This window comes from Sphaeramia orbicularis, chromosome 15, assembly GCF_902148855.1.
Source record: "Sphaeramia orbicularis chromosome 15, fSphaOr1.1, whole genome shotgun sequence".
Lineage (NCBI taxonomy): Eukaryota > Metazoa > Chordata > Actinopteri > Kurtiformes > Apogonidae > Sphaeramia > Sphaeramia orbicularis.
The window spans coordinates 48162907-48176182 of record NC_043971.1 but is presented as its reverse complement, the minus strand read 5'-3'; the positions used below and the strand labels follow the sequence as shown (position 1 = coordinate 48176182).

Sequence of the window (13276 nt, the reverse complement as noted above, 5' to 3'; positions counted from 1 at the left end):
TACAAACAGAGTGGAGTCATGGTTCACCTGGGTGCAGTTGTTGGCACTCTGTGGTCTGCCTTTGAGTGGCAATGTCTGCAAGAGCCTGAGGAGACTCTGAACCAGAAGAACCACAGCAGCTCTGATATTTGCCAGGTCCTGGCCAGTGAAATGAGGCTCCCCTTCCTCCTCATCTTCCTCTGCCTCATCCATATCCACCTGAGTAGAATACAGACAGAAACCATCATGCATCATGTAATTTCATCCTCTTTATACTGGTAAACTAGTAGGGGTCAACCAATAGTGGCTTTTTAATGGCTGATTAAAATATACTTACAGGGTTCCTACATTAGTTCAATTCAATTTTATTTATAGACAATAATTCAATTTATATAGAATAACTTTATGGCAGGATAACTTAAAGTTATACCGTATGATGTGGCATTTTTACACTTTTCTTTTGTCATCTTAAAATGCTCCTAATAAGTGTGTGTCAAACTAAAATGTGAAAGAAATCCACCAGATATTGAAACTCAAAAATGTTTAATTCTCATATATTTCCAATAAAAGTCTGACCAATCATTTTAGTCGGTCCGAATGAAATAATTGGCCGAACCTGACTGAGCCTCCTGTCAGTCATCCATTACGGCCGTCCAGCATCCAATCCATTATCGCCGCCTCACATCCAATATGTGTCCCTCTGAATCTGACGCTTCACTGGCGCTGCTTCTCCTGTCACTGACCACAGTCTACTGTCTAGGATGTGTTTGGATAGAACTGACATGCACATGTGGAAGGGAAGAAACGGATTTATGAACAGAAACGACAACTGAGGGGCACAAACGGGAGTCTGATTAGTGAAAGATGGAGATAAAAGTCTGGAAGTCAGCTGTACTGGACTGAACAGGTCTGCATAAAGCTCAGCTTTTATGACGGTGGGACTCATTCAGGTACATGTACATGGTGTCACACAATGTATGATGATGTAGGATAATAATTGTATGGACTATGAAACCTCAAAATTCCACGGAAAATTCGCGGAGGCCGCGCGTTCACAGTGCGCGCCCATCCCCTGGGCACTGCAGTGAAGACACTGACCCAGTACTGCACAGACCAGGTCTACTGATGGAACAGGAGCCGCGGGCCCGCGGCACGTGGATGATGCATCTGATTACTGAGGGAGGGGTCCGCGGACACGCCAAAACGGACCGGACCTCCACCTCTGCTTCCTCCACCGTTTCCATCGCGCATCAGGAGAGGAGGAGGAGCCTCAGAGCTCAGGCAGAGGGAAGGGGGCGGGGCTTTGGAGGGAGGTGGGTTGTTCATGTTCAAACTTTTACTAAGTGCTGTGAGAAATGCCACATCGGTAGGTATAGCTTTAAGACCTACCATATAAAATTTAATACTTTAACACCAAATTTAATACCTTCCACACCTGGACTCACCTGAAACCAAACAAACTCCCACTGAAGGATTTGGACAGTGACCCACTTCCTCTGGTCAACAACCCTAAAACTGACACACAATACCCACGAATGACCCAACCCCCAGGGACACCCCCCCCCTTAGGACCCTAACACTTAAATTGGGATTAACACCTATACAGACCGCTCTCCCTGCATGTTTATAAATCCAGATTCCCCCACCAGTTATTAGTGATGTCCTGATCTGGATGTTTTTGCTTTCGATCCGATTTTTTTAGGATTAGTTTTGCTGCTACCAATCTGATACTAATCCGATACCGACTTTTTACAATAAAATTTTGATTTAAATTTGGAGTCATTGTTTATAGGTTATTATACTACTATTTTACTTGAGATCACATTTGGGCTGAATGTGGAACCTGAACTAGAACAAGTATGACACCTTTGACTCTTAATAATTTCATCATAATTTTTGCACTGTCCAAATTCATATTGTGGGAAAAATTAGAACCTTTGGCAGGCTGGTTTTGGCCCATGGGCCATATGTTGGCCACTGTTGTAGCGCGTCTATGGACAGGTCTATCCAGGTATTATATGGGGGTGCGTTCTGTGCCGTATGTTAGTGATGCCCAGATCAGTGGGTTACTTGCGAGGTGGGTCAAAAGAATATCAGTTTATTTGCGGGTCAGGTTGGGGTGGGTCAGATAATTCCACAAAAGCCCCATGGGTTGAAAAAAAAAAAAACACGACTCACGCATCACTACCGGACCTTAAAATGAAAGTGAAACTTATAGATGCGTTACTAATTCCTCTAAGCTTCCCACTGTTGTGCTGCTAATTTTCCTTTTCCCTAACTTCAGAAACTTTAATTTGAGGGAGCAGGACATGTGTTTACCCCCTGAACCAGGTCCGGATCGGCCCGATCTTCTAAAGAAGTCTCTTGAAAGGGAGACAAAACATTTTCAAAAGAGCTAAACCAGTTCAGTTGAACCGAGAAGAACTACCAAGAAGACTGATGATCTGGGCAAATGAGAACGTACACAGACAACTTTCTAAAGGTATTAAATGCAGAGTTGTAAATTCAAGACTTTTAAGACCCCGCGGGAACCCTGTACATACTTACTAACATGAAAAAGCTAACATCCAGTTTGACCCCATTTCGCCTTCATCCTAAGGTGACATTGTTGGAATTCTGCTGTTTTAACTTCATCAGAAAGATATCTGTTAACCTGAACATCTAAGTCAGAGTCATAAATACCTGAATAAACAAATTAATAAGCTGTATCACTGGAACCAATGGTCATAAAGGTGCTTCTAAGGCTGTTTTTTTAATTTTATAGCTATCATCTTCCCCCGAAGTCAACAACTTCTGTTAAGAAACCTGCCAATATTATAATCACGACATGTAGTTTAATATATTTGAGTGAGGTCTCACAGTACCTCTTGACAGTCTTTGCGGTGCCGTTTGGGCCGTTTGTTTTCAGCCTGGGAGCTCTTCATCACCTCCTTTTTGCGCTTCTTGCCAGAATCTTGAGGCCAGCAATGAAAGGTCATGTTTGAACATGTGTCCAAAAATACCTCATGAAAAACCTTGTTGGCAATGCTCCCTGAAAGTAAAAGACATGTATATATGCAATTAATCCTTTACAAAATGAAACGCTGTCATTTCTATAGACAAGACTATATTAGTCTTTTTCTTTCAGTTCAGCCTTGATGTTATTCTGTGTGGGTTTTGTAAAGAACAAATGTAAAAACAAAATTCAAACAAGTAGAATGGAAGCTTTTAATATCAAATATATACTGTACTGTCGGTCAAACATTATAAAATCCGTGAACCCATGGCTTTAATGCTTTACTCAGTTCCTGTTTTTTGAGACTATTACCCTACCCCCCAAGTATGGAGAGAAATTTGTTTCTTTATTCATCAATCAAAAATGGATTTGCAATTAAAAAGAATAAATTTGCAACCAAAAACGAGATTTGAGAGCAAAAGACAGTAAGCGGCAATCAAAAAAAAGATCATTTTGCTTATAAATCAGTCCTCATTGCTTTGTGAGTTAAAAACTTTTGCTTGACACTTCAAAAGTTTTGATTGAAAATCAATCCTTTGTTTGCAACTTCAAAAATTTTGCTTGCGAATTTAACTGCACTTAATGGGCCGATGGATGAAAGAAGAGTTTCTATTGGTGGGTTTGACCTGGCTCCAGCGCCTGCTCCAGCTTCCGCATTAAACCCACCTCTCCATTGTGTTATGTTACTGGGAGGTCAGTTGATAGTCTGCTGCTCTTTGAAATGTAAATGTGTCCCATAAGTAAAGAATTACACTAAATATCGTCAGTTACAGCCTGTACATTCACAGCCTGAGCAGAGTACGGAATGAGTGAGTGAGTTACAGGGAGGAGCTGAGACATAGCGGGTGTAGGGTGGCTCGACAGGACACCTGTACCACAGCTCGGTGCCAGGTGCCATGGCGCAGAAAGAGAAATAATGACAGAGTGACATAGGAGCCCATAGGATACCCACAAACACAACCGAGAGGCAATCAGGTTATCAGTTCTTCTTAACGATTATCATTTTCCAGCACAATGTTTTGTGGTTTTCCCTACGTCACGTCCCGACCGGATCCGAGCTCACCTCGGACCCGGTCCGAGATGCGCTGGGACCGGGACCCAGAATAGAGCTGTATACATTTTGGAAAAAGTAGGTCAAAGTTAAAATTTTTAATGAATTTTAACCCCCCCCAATTTACTTATGATGGGTGAAATGTCACATGTCTGTAGCAGCTAAACTATTGGTTGAATTCATACCAAATTGGGTTTATAGATTGCCAGTGACCCAGAATAGATATGGTTACATTTTGGGAAAAGTAGGTCAAAGTTAAATTTTTAATTAATTTTTTTAAATGTCCCCGTCCCCCCCTCATTTACTTGATACATGATGACATCAGCTGGATCGATGCCAAAATAAGCTACAATACGTGCGACGGGCAGGGTTTATTGTGCCTGGCACCACTTGTTTGACATTTAACTATGTAAAGGGTTAAGATGGACTGTATATCTCATCTTCCTCATGGATACTCTCAGTGCCTGCATTGTGGATCAAATTTGTTTTTTACTTTTTTTAGGCCTGCACTGCCAGTCTCACCAGAGTGAGAATATGAGAGTGAATGAATGGATCAATAATGTAAAGCTCTTTGGGTGCCTTGAAAAGCCCTATAGAAATCTAATCCATTATAATTATTATTATTATTATTATTATTTAAGAAGGTGAAATCAGACCGTTTTCTTGTGTTAAAAATTACTAAAACAAATTAATGATAATATTAATAGATAATCTTAATTGTCAACAACAATTAATCAGTTATTCTGGTCCAGTGCCATGTATGTACAGTAATTGGCAATAATACTCCAATAAAAAGCAAAGTTTTGTGACACTGAAAACCTGGGGTTGAACCAAAAGACCCATCACAAACCCCTAAGGCCTAGGGAAAAAAAAGTTGTGTTTCCGGTTTCAGTCCTGAAAAATTAGGGTAGGTAGGTAGGGATTCTCTTTTTTTTTTTACACTTTGGCCCAAACTCTAGTGATCCAACTAATACAATGCAGTAGAACATAGTAAAACTGAAATGTATGGAGACACATCACTCAGTAAGACAAGTGGAGTCACATAGTGAAATGGGTGACAGAAAATATCTAAAACACGGCCTGCAGGTAATGAAATTTCTTTGTAGAACGGTATGTAAGCCAAATTTACACAAGTTACAGTGAAAGGAGCTATTATTTACGGATCAAAAGTCATTTTCACCTTGGACTAGTCCATGTTGTGACAAAGTGATTGTCTGCTTTTACATAACAATCATTGCAGCATTTAGAACACTGACGTAGTTTTTATCTTCATTTTCGATTATTTTGACAATTTTTAATCAGTTTACAGTACCTAATGACATAGATTAAGACCATATCGTAAGCCACACTTGGCCACTATTCCCCACACGTACCTCCTCTAACAATGGAATGCGCCACAGTCATATGACCTTTGTGTGCCGGGGGGGGGGGGGGGGGGGGGGGGGAATAAAGAGGTGATACTCTTTGAGCTATTTTGCCCGCCCAGTTGAGCTATAATTTATCAATGGAACAGATTTTACGTTATGCACAGGTGTGGGGTCACACATGTTACTTTGTGAACCTACGATGTCCCGTCCTTCAAAGAATGTTAATCAAATTACCGCGCATGTCGCACGTCAGCAAACAACACTTTGAAACCCCTAGTGCAGTGGTTCTTAACCTTGTTGGCGGTACTGAACCCCACCAGTTTCATATGCACGTTCACCGAACCCTTCTTTATTAAAAAATAAAATATGATTTTTTTCCAAATTCAAGACACAGGTATGTTTTACTGGTGCACAAAATGAACCGTGCATTAACATCACTGTGTTCAAAGAACAAAACCAATACAGTGCATGAACTCACAACAAATTACATACCTTTTCACAAAGACATGACCTTTTTTAATACTACCACACTGAAATGGTTTTAATTTTTGTATTCCAATAATGAACTTACTGTATTTATGCTATTTATCATTTTTAACATTTTAACACACACCCATCACCTAATTTCCATCAGGCTACAATAATAATGAATATTTACTGCAAATCAGTGTGACTTCTGCTGTTGCCTTTGAGAGACCAGTTCAGAAATGCGTGGCTTCACCTTGGTAAGTGCCACTCTCTTGCCATTTTCACAGCAAAGTCTGTTCCTTTTCTTCGTTTTTATGTCCAGCATCCTTATTACGGCACTAGCTCGGCTTTAGCGTAATACGATTTCTCCATCCGCGACGGTGCGACGGTCGTCACATGATTGTAACTGACCAGTACGGTGACCGAAAAATGTAAACAAACGCTACACATGGCTGCCTCCGTGGTTAACAGGAAGTAGCAAAAGTCATAACAATGATGTGGAAAATACTCAAATAATTCATCGTCAGACAAGTGGAAGAGATTATAAACACTTCCGGATGTGTTGTAGTGCTATAAGCAACAACAATACACCGCATATATTGGATGTCAATCAGAGAAAGAGTCTCCGAAGCCATTTGTTTACATACACGGACCTAGCCCGACACACACACCCAACTAATGAGTCGAGTGTGTGTCTTGACCTCCGCCGAACCCCTGAGACTGACTCACCGAACCCCTAGGGTTCGATCGAACCCAGGTTAAGAACCACTGCCCTAGTGTGAAACCCCCAAAGCCTGGCGCGACTTGGATCTGTTCCAATCCTATTAATTAAACCCAGATGTCATCGTTGAACCTTAGGCTTGGTGGATGTCTTTATTTAACCTTTTCTATTACACTAGGAGTAAGCAGAGCATGTTAGAAAACCTATTCTACAACGTTTCATCACTCTGGTGTCAGATCGCAAAATTTATGTCCCCTGCCAGCGGCCCACCCCAAAAAAAAGGCTAGGGTCGGCAGGTTTTTCTAGGGTCGGTCGGGAAACCGGAAACACAACATTTTTTTTCCTAGGCCTAATCATTCTTATGTGATACAGGTCAATGGCAACCAGGCCATGTATCTGCCACAAACAACCATTCAAATGTTTGTTAGGAACTGAACCACCTCTAAAACTCAAGCATTGTTCTAGTGTACATGAATCCACTGCTGTGTAGTCACACCTATCCAAATAAACAAAACACACAACAGTTGATTCAAGTAGAAAGGCAGAAGGTATGAAAACACACTCAACGAATTGCATGGTACATCTGTACAAAGAATAGGTCAAAAAATAGGGACAAAAAATAATATTCATCATCATATATAAATTATACATACAATATCATGCATATTCATTATTTTACAAATATTGAACTTTTTGGAGAGGGCAGGCAGACCTTTTTGTCTGCATTCAACACACTGTGGGTTATTACCTGGTAGCCCTAATAAAAGTAGGTAGAGTGACGCAGCATGCAGGCCGCTCACCCTCTGCTGGACTGTGGCTGTTTTGGATTGTCCAGACAGGACAAAAAAAGACAGGACAGCCACCAGGGACTTGACAGACACCCCATTCTCACCCAGCAGTGCCCAGATACTCTGCAATGCAACATGGGAAAAGTCAGGTTAAACCTAGACTTGAATGCTATAACTAAACAGAGAAATAAGATATCACATTAATGATGTGGCTGGATCATAGGTTAGGTTTTAACTCACACACTGCATTTCAATCAGTATTTCCCATCTAGCTAGATAGTATAAAAGAAGAGTGGTAAATAATAATAATGAACAACAGTTCTAAATACATAAATACATTACAATTACTTCCAAAAGACAGTTACAAAAAGCAGCATCTAGTGTCTTGTTAATTTAATTTTCTACCTTAGGACTTCATTGCTGTAAATTTCGTTGTGCTTGTTACAATGACAATAATGATATTTTTAAGTCTTTCAAATGACCTCATAATAAAATTAGCTTGCAGAAAATTTAACCATCAAAACAGAAACTCCCTCAGAAGACACACACTCTTTGGGGGTCCATGGAGTTTGAGCAGATGCAGACATGTAGCTTGGCCTCACATAACTTGGAGACAGTACAAGTCATTTTCTTTATGAATGTGGCAGACAAAAACAACAATTTCTCACCACATTTTACTTAATACAGATAAGATCTTTACTGTGACAGGGTTCACTTCGATCAACATGGCAACCTCTGGGGCAGAAAGATAAAGTCAATGTGAAAGTGACAAAAACTGCAGTTCCTTGAATGGCTCCAAAAGCAAAACAGTCACTCGCTTGTTAAAATGTCCAACATTAGGCATGGCTTCTAGGAGTGACATATGAGTGAGTGCAATCTGTGCATGTCTGCCAACTGGGTTTTGATTGTCAGCTAACTTGTTACACTATATAGACACACTAGCAAGAGCACCAGAGCTGCAATAGCTAATCTCAGCATTAATTCATATTGGATTATATGGTCTGTCAACTAGCCTGCTAATTAGGCCAGGCAGGGCTAACTAGTGTGTTTATACATTCCACAAATTTGACAAACCTTCGCACAGGTCTATTTGTTAACATTTATCAAGAAGCTGAAATTACTTGGTTTTGTAACATGAGAATTAGTCTCTTCTTCAATTCCACCCCTTCACCCATTAAATGGACATTTGTCTCTAAAAACAAACAAAATGATGCTGCCATTTTTGTTTCAAAACAGCAGTTCACAAACTAATGAACAACATTACAGAGGATTCATCCACTTTTTATATACAGCATACAGTTCAGATTTGTGCCCTGTAGAGAGACAGAACTGAAATTTGATGCGTCACTTTCAGCTTTGACATTAATGGAAGTGATTCAAGTCTTTATTAATTTGTGTAAAACAGCCATTGCATTCATATAACAACATACATGTCTAAAAGAGGGAGCAAGCAGCAAAATGTCTAAGCAATAAGCTTAGACCGCAAAATGCTTTCAAGTCTTAAACAACCTTTGTCATTACTTAAGAATACTTATAAAAAAAAAAATATTGGATGTAAACAGCATGTAAGGTAGGAAAGCAGCCACAGTGATAAATTATTCATAATCAAAAAGTCCTAGATTGATTAAATAAGCCATTTGCAGTCCTGGACCTGCTCTGTGCTACACAAGTTTTACCTGTGATGCAGCATCGGTGTCTGTAGATTGTTGTTGTTCAGCAGTGTGAGCTAGTAAACACTGGTAGAGGTCTCTGAAGGCCTTTTCATCACTGGCTGTGAGGTCTTCTTCAATGGTATCATCTAATGACTTTTTCTCTGTAAACTCCAAATCCCATACTTCATCCACCCAAGCTGAAAATCACAAAACACAGACAGTGCTAGTTAACAACAAAGGTAACCAAATACAACTATTATACAAGTTTTACAGATGATCTCAAGGTTACACAAAATATATGACATCTAGATCTTGTTTAGGTGTTAAAACAACTGTCTCCTATATGTCATTATAGCAATAAGGCTACTGGATCAAAATCTGTTTATGTCTGTTTTATATCAACTGAATGTATGCATTCCAGTGTCTGCACCATGTTCAAATTAATGATGTGACATTAGTAATTAACTTTGCTTTGATACATCTATTCAGACCCAGTTTAACAGCCAAGCCAAGCCAAGCCAAGCCAAGCCACACAACACACTGACAAATCAACTGACTCGAACCGATAAAAAATATTTAATTACAAATTTCCTGAATCGAAGCTAATTTTGCTGGAACTAAACTTTGGTTCCACTATTGTGTTTCACACAGATGCTTATTGTAATGCACATGATGCCAGGATCAACACAAACAACATGGAGCATAGCTCAGCCTCAGACACAAGAACAAAAAGGCAGAAAATGTCTAAATGACACCCCCACCCCACCCCCTTATACTGTTGTTATTTCTATATGTATATTTTTTATATATCCTTATACACTTTTTTTCAGCTGGTTCTGGAATACCTTGTTTGTCATTTTCAGACATGTCTGTTTCACATTTATACTGTTTTTCACCTATTCAAATAATCATTTAATCGAATATAATGAAAGAAAATAATTGATAAATTAATCTATTACAAAACTAATCACTAGCTGCAGCTCTACAACAGATGGTGCTTGATGCCCCACAAATACCACTCTAAGCTACCTGAGAGTCTGACAACACTTGCCACTGACATTTTGCTGACTGTATTTTCAAATACATGAATATGTAAATTCATTCATTCATTTTCTGAACCTGCTTTATCCTCACTAGGGTCACAGGGGTTACTGGAGCCTATCCCAGCTACTTATGGGCGAAGGCGGGGTACACCCTGGACATGTTGCCAGTTCATCACACGGCTGACATATAGAGACAAACAAACAATCACTCTCACATCCACACCTATGGGCAATTTAGATTAACCGATTAACCTATCAGTGCATGTCTTTGGATGATAAGAGGAAGCCGGAGTACCCGGAGAGAACCCACGCAGACACGGGGAGAACATGCAAACTCCACACAGAAAGGTCCCACCCCCATCGACTGGTGTTGGAATCGAACCCAGGACCTTCTTGCTGTGAGGCACAAGTGAATATATAAAGTATAGCCAAACAGTTGACAAACAGTTATAAGACTCAAGCTTCAAAGCAGTGAGTGTGTGTTGGCCGGACCCCAATAACTTGTTTCTGATAGTTACCGAGAAACTGTGTGTGATGTCTTTCAATGATGATATAGTAAAAAAAAAAAAATATTCAAGCTCCATAGAGACAGTTTCCATCATTGCCTTGCGCACCAACATTAAAAATAGTCTTTTTAACACTATTTGTTTTGAGCAGAACAAACCTGCAGGACAGCTAACTAATAATGAGCAATTTGCGTTAAGTTTCATGGACAACACGGACATAAACAACTCAGGTTGCCTCTCACTCAGCTCTCCCTTTTGTCTCCTGTTATCACCATGTCTTTGCCATCTTCTAAAACAGTGTGTTACTGGGAAAATCTTTTGTTGGGATGTACTTGCAACCAACCTGCCAGATGAGAAAGACAGTATACAAGCAGTCAAAATGATTAGCTTTGCATTTCAGTAATGTTTTCTGATGCGATAGTGTTTCGCAAAGGTGTTGGTATGAATGTTTGAAAATGCAGTCGGTTATATCGATAGTACGTATGTATGTTGTATGGTTTTTGACTTTACAGATCATTCAAATAAATTATATCTTGTTTGATGAATAACTTGTGAACCCCCCTCAATCAAATGCATTGTAGCTTACACAACTCAATGCATCCAGAAGTCTGACAAATGTCTGTACAGGTGAGATGTCTGTCTAACACACTGAGGAGAAGCCTAAAATTTCTTTGGTTAAGACTCCTCACTCAGAAGCTCCCAATCATAAAATGTTGGTGGCTAGCAGCCTGGTACACACAGCAAGCCATCTAATCTGTGAAATAATCTAGAGGTCAGATTGAGGCAACTACTGTCACTGAATATTGCAATAAGATAAATATGACATGGTACCAGTGCCTAGAAGAAGACAGGTACACACCACATAGCAATATTTGTTGAACTTTATTCAAATACATTGTACAAATGTAAAATAGAGATGCAGAAATTAATAGGTGACACAGGAAATAAATAGAGAAGAAAATACAAAAAGAGGAATAGTGGGGAGGTAAATATGACTTTGAATAAAAAATGCCAGTAAATTAATAACATGTCAGATGAAAATAAAATATAAAAATAAAAACAACGCAGAAATAAATGCAGGGATATAAATTAAAGAAGGAAAAATATAAATAACAACAAAGGTAATAAATAAATGGTACGGAAAATGAAATGTTAAGGAAACTAAATGCCTTTTTTGTTTTGTATCATGCATTGGCACATGAATTAATTAATCAAGCCATATTTATATTTCTGTATGACAGGTTCGGTCCCTCATACGACATAGGTTGACTTGGCCCACCGCCCAATATCAAAGATCTTAGTCTCATGCCTACATATACACTGTATAATGAGCTATATTTAATTTGTATTCCTACAGTTAGTTTGCATTTCGTTCAACAACTGCCAATTTCGTAAGTATCAAGTGCAGTGTGGATTCAGTCTCATCTCATAATTCCTGACGACTACATAAAGACCTCAGGTTGTGAACACATTCAATAAAAGCTAAAGTTAATATAGTAAATAGAGAATATGGCAATGAATAACGCCATAAAGACAGAGGATCAGTGAATGATCAGTGTTATCTCTCCTTAAGCCATTATCATTAACGTCTCAAATTATTCAGCAAAATCCGATCAACTGTTCCGAAACTGAACCTCCTTTCCGACTTTGGTTTGGTCAACTTAAAGACCAGGGTTATCCTCAAAGTTTGTTAAACCTTCCTTAAATCTCAGCTGTAGACCGCCAGAGCACAGCAATAAACCCGGGAAATACCAGTGAGTTAGCTTTAGCTTCAACGGTTGACTGAAACCACCACAATGTAACATAATTAATACCCCCATCCGGTGAAATAGAGCAATGTAGGTCATACTACACAAAAATACAGGACTTTACCTTGTGGAATTATGTTTAACTTCAGAAAGTCGAGCGCAGATATTAAGTCCATCTCGCCTGTTTTGAATATGCCCGCCTGAAACGATTCACACTTGCACATGCGCAGTAAAACCCTGCTCATCGGCGGATCCAAACCGTTTTAAAAGGTGAATATCGCCACCGTCTGTGTCGGAGTGGATATGCAGGCCATGTTGCACAGAAGTAATCACATGGGTTAAAAAAAAAAATAGGACCGATGTCACTGTATCTCAACAGTATGTTCTATCAAGAATCAATAAATTGAATTTGCGAGGTTGTCAGGCTCTGCCGCTATGTTAGAGTCCTGTGGTCTTGATGCAGTAGATCAATCTCCCAAAAGAAGTGTGTGGTACTTTCAACAAATTAATGACTTCCTATCAGTGCTGAATAGTAACTATATTGATATCTCTAAGTATTTCCATGTTAAAAGCCATCAAAATATGGAGCATTAAAAGTAAAGACACATTCTTAATATTTCCAAAATTTGTCGAAAATTCAAAAAATCTAAATTTCTCAAAACTGTGAACAAACTTTGTAGACATTGTCACAAGGAAGCTTCATAAAAAATGTGAAATTAATCCAACCAGTAATTTCGTCAAAGAAAATGTTTGAAGAAATTGTTATTGAAGCCAACAATGACGAGTTTTATTTGCAGTTTGGAAAATGTTCCAGTGCATACACACACACATGCAGTGTACAGACAATGCGATGTTTGTGATCACTGTATCATATTGACTTTCCTTTTTAATTACACTTTCATTAGTTAATTTAATTATTGTTAATTTTAAATTTACCTTTTACTCAATTCCTGCTGTT

General features: G+C 39.1%; 1 protein-coding gene across 2 annotated transcripts in view; it reads right to left on the bottom strand.

Moving 5' to 3' along the window:
• The window catches only part of ncapd3 (non-SMC condensin II complex, subunit D3), a 70967-nt gene extending 58448 nt beyond the window's left edge, over positions 1–12519 (bottom strand). The window contains exons 1-5 of one of the 2 annotated variants that reach the window (XM_030156476.1): positions 12443–12519; positions 9046–9218; positions 7330–7492; positions 2844–3010; positions 28–198 (exon numbers count right to left, since the gene is read on the bottom strand). In XM_030156476.1, the coding sequence (XP_030012336.1) occupies positions 28–198; positions 2844–3010; positions 7330–7492; positions 9046–9218; positions 12443–12494 (726 nt within the window). In that variant the 5' untranslated portion in view covers positions 12495–12519. Of the gene's footprint in view, positions 1–27; positions 199–2843; positions 3011–7329; positions 7493–9045; positions 9219–10374; positions 10417–12442 lie in introns of those variants that run through there. The other variant, XM_030156477.1, reaches the window with a different exon arrangement.
• Between the last annotated feature and the right edge of the window lie 757 nt (positions 12520–13276).